Here is an 8,065-nt window from a genome sequence, read left to right as displayed (position 1 = left end):
GTGTCAATGAAGCCATTTGCTGAAGAGGCTTGTTCAACAACAGTCATCTCGCCATCAAAGGCCAGCAAATAATGGCACTGCTAATGAAGAGCTCTTCAAATAAATAATGATCAAGGGCTGTTGTGTCCCCTTTCTGAGGGGAGCTAATGAAGACGTGACACGACAAAATAAAAGGTCTCCACAACAGAGATTATGTAACAATAATATGCTTGTTAATTCAAGCTGGCTTTAAGGATTATACGTGAGAAAACGGGAATGTTTTGCTAAGCTACTGTAACATCTTGTGGGAAGTATCTCCCTCCTCAGCCTGCAGGGATTTTCCTTCAGCTGAGGCGTCTTTGTTTGGTGTCAGCAGTGAAACCAAACGCCTGAGTATCAAGATTTATCCTGCTGCATGTAGCCTGGAGAGTCTCTAATACTCACATACAGGCCTGCCGTATATCCTGTGTGGTAAAATGATCAAATTAGTCACAGAAAATGTTTCTCAGCATCAACTTGAATGTAGTTACAAAGTTATAAAGCCACTGTAGGACTTGATTTGTATGTATGTTTGGATGCTGTCTGGCCAATATGTTTGGAAATGTTACAAGTATCAGTTTGAAGTGACTTTTGGTCATTTTTAACAATAAAGGTTTTCCTTAATGGATAATCTGTGTAAGGCTGTGGTCACAGCAATTTTATCATGTCTAAGCATTTTAAGCTTCATCTGGAGCTCCAAAAGGTTAGGGTTAAGGTCAGGGTCAGCTTGTTCATGCGACCTGCATCTCAGTCTGTTCTCTAAAACCTAAAAGAGGAATTATGGATTGGATCAACTGGTCCCTAAATGCAATTGACACCCCTTTCTCAACGAGAAGTTTGGGCTTGGGTGAGCCTGAGTGCTCCGGATCCAACGCCACCTCCAACGCTTACCTCCCCTCTGATGTGGACATCGGGTCAGTTGGAGGCGCAGTCGAAAGATTGCAGCGGTCCCAGATCAGATGTACACACTGGACCTCTTTCCCATGTTGCTTGTCTGTGTTTATTGTGCTATGGTGTGTTGATATCTTTGCATTCCTGTATTATCCTTTTGTGTTACACATTTCAATGTTTTTTTCCTCGCTACCTAGCCTGACCTGTCTCCCCAATGTGATGTTTGTGTATTGTATGTACGGTCGGCAAGGTCTGTCATCTCGGTTGTGGGCAAAAGACCTGCGACTGACATCTCATCATCATCTTCTTCATTTGCTATTTCCTGATATCGGGCGTATTTTTAAAGCCAAGAAAATATTACTCATATCTGGTTTACTTCACAAGAAAAAGGGAAAAATACTAGCAATGATTTATCTTCATTCCCTGTTGGTTTTCTAAGACAACAAAGACATCTTCAGAGTAACATAAATAGAAATGAATTGAAAGACTAGGTGAAGATAAGAAGGTCCATATTCACATATATTCATAAAACAAATGGTGAAACTCATTATGGATTTACAAACATCTTCCTTTTCTTTTTGCAGAACTTCTTTTGTACAACTCGTGCACTCACACATCACAGGTGAGTCACACAGGTGCACTGCTACACGGCAGTCACGAGTGAGGGAGTAAAAAACAACACTGGCTGGGAATTTGCAACACAAAGGAAGTGTTGTCTCAAACATTCAGTATTTGAACACACCCAGCTTTTCCCTTCTACCTGAGAGCTCATGGTTAATGGTTCAGTCACACAAGGAAAAATAGGACAGCAGCCTCTTTGCAACTGAAAAATATCATCGGCTGCCTGCGTTTGTCGTACTGAATTATTTCACATTCTGTGAGCGATTGCAACTTGTGGTGACTAAATAGTTCCCCTTAAGGATGTTGCACATCCACAGCTGCTTTTGATTGCACAAGTTGCCTGATAGGAAGAAACATTTCTGCAAACAGTCGCCATCTGACTTTGACTGCAATCATTTTCTCAGAGATTGTTGAAGGTTTGCAAATAGTTGATGTCTAGTTATAAATGCAGACAAATTACCAATAAGTTGTCATCAGTCTGAGTCTTTGTCAGTGAGCACAGATCAACAGGATTTGAATCTGGTTGTATTCTGGTTAATTTACTATAGCACGGTTAAAATTGAACTTCTATGAAATTGAACTTTCTGTCTATGCAGACTCCAACAGATATGTGATTTTTGCTGATTTATCACAGTTAGTTGCTGTATTATCAGAAACTCCGATTCAGGCTGATATTAGTCTGGCAACATTTATAGTCTGGCAGGTTTTAGCGACAGTGCTGGTATGCTTGATAATTGCATTTTGCAGCAAAAATAAATGATAAAAGAAATAACTGTAGTGATATAGCTTTATCTTATTGAATATACTGTTTTATATATGCATTAAGTGTATTGTAATCGTGGAAGCATTTGTCTCAATGCTGCTTTTTTCCACATTCAGACTATGAATTAGTGCTTAAACTGAGCCTCCCACTCTATTCTGGAGTGAACATTTTACAGAGTGAATTTTAGATCCATAGATGAAGACATTTCCTCTTACTCTGTGGAGGTTTGTCCAGTGTGAACCACAGCTGAAGTCTCTCAGGATGGTTCTTCTTCACCTCCTCCAGCTCCTCCCTCAGTAAGATGTCTTTCTCAGTCTAAGATAAAGTAAAACCCAGTAAAGCGGTTTGACCACAACACTTTCCCTTTATATGCAGTTATAGAATTCAACTGAGACAACGCAACACACAGCTGACCTGGTTGGCGAATATGAGAGAGCACTTGGTGTCGTCAGTGGAGTCTGATGAGATACTGCGAATTAACTGCAGCATAGGAGTGATACCTGGGAGGGTGAAAGACACCGGAGTTAGTCTCAGAGGTGAAATACAAACTTTTCTCATTTTTCCAGTGAACTGAATGTGTCAGCAGTGCAAAGCAAATATCAAAACTTTCTAAAAGTTAAAGCATGTCACAGATTTGAGGACCACACAAGCAGAACAGCTCTTTTCAAACGCTCTGTATTACAACCCAGTCGTCTAAAACACACTAAAATAATAACATGATGCAGTAAAGCACTTGAAAAGTGTGATTACACGCAGGCCTTAGAATCACTTTAAGGTAAATAACACTTCTGCAGATTTTTGTCCTCTGTGATGTTCCTCTGAATGAAGTGCGTGTATAGTTAAAGTTATTAGAGTGATCTGAAAATGGACCTGTTCCGCCAGCGATCATTCCCACGTGCTTAAACTTCCGAACCTTTGGCTCCGACTTCTTATCTGGTCTGATGGCAAACTGACCTGAGTGGATGACACAAAGTCTCAACCAAAGCAGATCACCCAGCGCCTCCTGCTGGTGTCAGCAGGTTAATGTAGAAACTTCTTTTTTCTTTTTTTGGTTCTTTTCATAAAAAACACCATCACCACACCATTGCCCTTATACACCAGGAGTCCATTGGGCCCTCTGAAGTCAATAGTGTCTCCAATGGTCATGCCGTCCAGGTACTGCGACATCTTCCCTCCATCAGGGAAAGACGGGTGGGTGTTCTTGTAGTAGACCTGGAGGAGTTTACAGAAGGACATCACATTTTTATTTTCACCTTCTTATGCAGTCTCATTTTCCACAACAGTGCAATAAAAATGACTTCCAGGCTCTCGAATGATCCACTCAGCCGGTAATAATCAAATGTCAAACTTTACACATATTGTCTAATATTACTATTGATATGGCCTTTTTCTCTTACTGGAAAAGCTTCCCTATAATCCAGAAAACAGAAAAAGAGAGTATGTAAAACCAATATTCAAAATTTTATTTATGCTTTTGGAGAAAGCATCACGATCACAGTTATGTGACAAATGATAAAACCTGTGCGGTACAAAGCATCTCACAATATTGTGCTTCAGTTTTCTGTATGAATGATATTCTAGTGTTAGCTGTTAGCTTAGCACTCAGTAATTTTATATACATATAAAATTACTCCAGAACATCGGCGTAACTTTGTGCTAGACATTGGGGAGGGTCAAGATCTCTGTCTAAATAAATAAATCTGGGTAAATTCCCAGATGATTAAACATGCAACTGTTTTGCTGGTAATAACTGAAATGAGTAAAGAAAATCAACAGCCTATTTATGCAAGATAATTCACAATTTTATTGGGGGGGTATATTGGTTGGGTCTGATTATTGGAGGGGTCATAACCCCGCTAACCCCCCTGGAACTTACGCCACTGCTCCAACAGGCTCAGTTTTTTTAAGGTATTATTGCTTCAGACTTGGTTGCCTATTAAAAACAAACTCATGGCCTTTCATCAGTTTCTAGGGCTTTGTACAAATGGCTTATAGTGTAATAAAAGTGATAAAAGTGTTTATTAAGCAATGACTGACTGTCCAACTGATAATCTCACTGACGATAGTAGCTCAGGATGCAATACAGACACTCAGATCTTTACCAAATTTCTTAATAATTGCTCTACAGATCAAATGTGAACATGTTAAGGTTAACCACCTTAACCACGAGGTCAACATATCCTTGGTGCTCATCACTGGAGACTGGAGTGTAGGCTCTAACCGCCAGAACGCCGTTCACCTTTGCTGACAGGTACACGTGCTGGCCTGCACAGCGGACAGAGACGGGGAAGAGAAGTGGCAGGTTTGGTGTAGTGTTGGGTTAAAGTGAAACAGGACGGTGGGGAAAATGTTGATACAGGAAACGAGGGCAGTTCTACGGCTGCAGCAAGGAATCGTGAGCATCACTGTCAAGTGCTAATACTTATCTATTCTAATCAAAGTCCAATAATTTTTTATTTTTGATGTTTAACCGGTGTAATCGGCAAGTGAGCTTGCCTTCTTGTTTGTTTGTCTGGTTATACCGCAGCATAAGTATGAGGAAGTGCTAAAAGTGCTGAGTGCTCAGATAAGAAAATCTGCATGCTTGCTTTTTCTACTAGGATTTTATCAGAAGAGAGAAAGAAAAGAGCTGGTACAGTACCTACTGGCAGCCCAAGGATGTGACTTGCAGATGGAAGGCCAAACCGAAATTTCTTTGTGTCATGACTGATTTCCTGCACAAGGACACAGCCACAGTACCATAAAAAGAGAAAATACATATAATATTATCCTTCTGAGCTGGCTAAATAAATCTCCCATGGCTTCTGTTTGAAGCTTTATGTTTATGCAATACATTAACAGATATTTGTCCTATTATGTAACTGCATCTTGAGGGTATTTAAAACATAAAGACCGTTCCAGGCGTGCAAACCGGTGCACTGCACAAAAACAGAGCTGTTACAGCTAACTCAGTGAGAGCAGCAAATCTATCACTGCACCCCCAATAATACTTTCTTATGATGGGAATTTTTGATGAAAGAATGAGTCCTACATTGTCCACAATGCAACTCAACGGACCTTAATGTTTAAAATGTGGTGTGTGAAAGGATTTACACGGGCTCTTGGTACACTAAATCTGAACTGTTAGGGTCTTTGAGTGAATTTCAAAGATTACTGAACAGAAATCTTGTGACTACAAATGTGCAAATCTTGGTTTTTTGCAGTCATTTAAAAATGTACGTGCTTATTTATCATAAACATAGATGCAGGTCTAAACACACACTGGATTTTGTTAAGCCTGTGAGTTTGTATGCAGCCCACCTCTTTGCGTATAAGTGGGAGAGGATATTTCACTGTGGGATCTTGGAGAGTGACGGGCAGCTTCTTCGTCTTCTCACCTGAAGAACCTAGCAGGAAGTAGAAAACTGTTCCTACCAACACAAAGACAGCCACCAATCCAGGGATCACCTGCAGGACAAAGATCAAAGTGTGAACACGCTGCATTTGTGTGTTCACATTCAGCCGTTTGTAGCATGCCTAGCGACTTGCACAACAGTTAAGATAGAGAAACAGTTTACATTCAATAACTGAAAGGAGAAATAAAGCTCATTTTTTTCTCACCAAGGTCTCGTCCATGTTTAACGTGACAAATTAGTCAGTCAGAGCCTCCCTCTCCTCCCACAGACCAGAGTCCACACAGTTAAGGCAGTGACAGCCTTGCCTCATTCACTCTACACAAATCTCAAAAGGGGCTTGGCTTCCCACTGAGGTGAAAGGTGACACGGGGCCCGAAGCACCAATAGGAAGACAGATTTCATCATGACGCTATATAGTACAGAGGTGGTATTCAGACAGTGAGGAGCAGAGCCTTGAAATCACACCACTGACAGAGGGGAGGAGAGACAGGCATATCAGATTATATAACAAAGACCTTCACTGCTCTGTACAGGGGCACAAAATACTTTACTCACTTCAGAGAAAAACATGCTTTTCAGAAAATAATGAACTCGTGTATGAATATTTCCACAAAAAGGCATCTAATTCATTAATTTATTCAAGTTAAACACAACAGTGATAAAAGTTTCAGCTGGCATTAAATATGTCCTTGAGTTAACTAGTAATCTTTAACTGTGAGCCCAGTCTTAATGAATCACTGTGAAGCAAGTTCTTTCTTCTTTCTTTCTTTTTTTTTTTCGGTACAAAGTAACCGAAATACAAAAAGGCAAGAAAAACAAAAATCAGCCTTTCCACCATATCTCATGATCAAACTTAGTTTGGTTAAAAAAAAAATCTGAGAAATTAGAGAACAATGTTCAAAAACGTGTTTTTTTATACTAATGAAAGAAAAAGTGGGGCAAATATTATGAATCCTTACATTGTTTTTAATGCATTTGTGTTTGAAGAACAGTAAAAAGTAAAAGCGCTCAATGCAGCAAAAGTCACTGTGAATCTATTGCAATAACACACTCTCATTATAATCACTGAATGCATATGCATTAAAACAATAGCATTTTAATGTTGTACTATGTTGCATGGATTAATGTATCTTATTCTATCATTTAAGAATTTTTACAAATGCAAAGTACACAAGAGCATATTAGGGCAATGCATGCGTAAGCTGCAAGTTCATTGAATTTGTGCTTAAGTATAGATCAGTCAGGACTATATTTATTGACAATCACAAAAATTATATTTGGGAAAACAAAGCAGGCATTTATGATATTGGGCTGGGTGGAGGTGGGTTGCAAAGCGGTTTGCTCAAATACTGCATCCTGTATGAGATTAGCTGGTTGGGAGTGTAGACTTTACCAGCTGACCCTCTGATGTGGTGTTGCACTGAGCTGGTGTCCAGTTGATCTCCTGGGATTGAAGCTGAGTTTGGCTTTGTGGTCTTTTGTTATACGCCACTATATTCCTTTTATTAGATACTATATTTTATTCTTTACAAAACTTGCTAAAAATCAATGTAACATCTAACCGCGTGTCTTTGGGAGTATCCTAAAAAAGATGAGCCAATTTTATTTGTACCCAGTAACAGTTGCAGCATTTTAACCATTTTGTTTAATCACAGTCACCAACACTGATAAAAACATAGCACGGGGTAGAATAATGCACTCTGTGTCTCTGTGTCAAGTCAAATGATTTAAAAGCAACAAATGTTGACCAAATCGTTGCAAAAAATTATGAGGCAGATTTTTAATACAGCCTTTAATACTTGAGCATAACTTCAGGGTAAGAAAATAGCAAGATGACAAAATGGTGCGAGGAATATCCTGAGGTTTCTGTAACAAAAATGACTAAACTAAACTACCAGTGTGGTTCTTGAACTATCAGTATGTTGAAAACTGGAGAGCAAGCATTCTAGGAAACAGCAACAAGTAACAGACAAGCGATTGAAAACTCCCGTTTTTGCATTCTGAGGCAGCAGCAGCAGACTTAAAGACAGCAGAATTTAACAGGTAGCCTCCTTCCTGCAGGTTACTGTGCCAGCTCTGATGATTCCCTACTGTAATCTTCATCTACACTCCGGTCCACATTTAAGGTAACATCCTCTGAGGCGTCATGGTCCACATCGGCCCGGTGAGGCAGGGCTCTGGTTCTGTACTGCTGCACAACTGGTTCTGCAACACAGATGTTAAATTAAAAAAAGATTTATGTAGACAGATGAAAGAATCACTGTACAAAGAACCAGTCGTAATCTCATTATGTAATTGTGGGTAGGGGTGCAACGATACACAAAATTCACGGTTCGGTTCGGTTTGATACTTTGGTGTCACGGTTCGATATTTTTTT

At 39.7% G+C, this 8,065-nt stretch overlaps 2 protein-coding genes across 2 annotated transcripts in view; both read right to left on the bottom strand.

Annotated features, from left to right (window-relative positions):
• The window catches only part of cyb5r2 (cytochrome b5 reductase 2), a 7,658-nt gene extending 1,639 nt beyond the window's left edge, over positions 1-6,019 (bottom strand). The window contains exons 1-8 of the mRNA XM_005739152.1: positions 5,894-6,019; positions 5,594-5,740; positions 4,935-5,007; positions 4,452-4,558; positions 3,376-3,505; positions 3,164-3,247; positions 2,708-2,793; positions 2,509-2,608 (exon numbers count right to left, since the gene is read on the bottom strand). Coding sequence (XP_005739209.1) covers positions 2,509-2,608; positions 2,708-2,793; positions 3,164-3,247; positions 3,376-3,505; positions 4,452-4,558; positions 4,935-5,007; positions 5,594-5,740; positions 5,894-5,908 — 742 coding nt within the window. The 5' untranslated portion in view covers positions 5,909-6,019. The remainder of the gene's footprint in view (positions 1-2,508; positions 2,609-2,707; positions 2,794-3,163; positions 3,248-3,375; positions 3,506-4,451; positions 4,559-4,934; positions 5,008-5,593; positions 5,741-5,893) is intronic.
• A 1,446-nt stretch (positions 6,020-7,465) lies between these two features.
• Positions 7,466-8,065, bottom strand: part of LOC102211320 (ovochymase-2) — a 25,308-nt gene continuing 24,708 nt past the window's right edge. The window contains exon 17 of the mRNA XM_013912399.1: positions 7,466-7,893. Coding sequence (XP_013767853.1) covers positions 7,751-7,893 — 143 coding nt within the window. The 3' untranslated portion in view covers positions 7,466-7,750. The remainder of the gene's footprint in view (positions 7,894-8,065) is intronic.

The sequence above is a fragment of the Pundamilia nyererei genome, unplaced genomic scaffold (genome assembly GCF_000239375.1).
Source record: "Pundamilia nyererei isolate P.nyererei 1_Seehausen unplaced genomic scaffold, PunNye1.0 scaffold00089, whole genome shotgun sequence".
In the NCBI taxonomy this organism is placed as follows: Eukaryota; Metazoa; Chordata; class Actinopteri; order Cichliformes; family Cichlidae; genus Pundamilia; species Pundamilia nyererei.
Note: the sequence above shows the minus strand (reverse complement) of the source record. Positions and strands in the feature narration are given on the sequence as shown.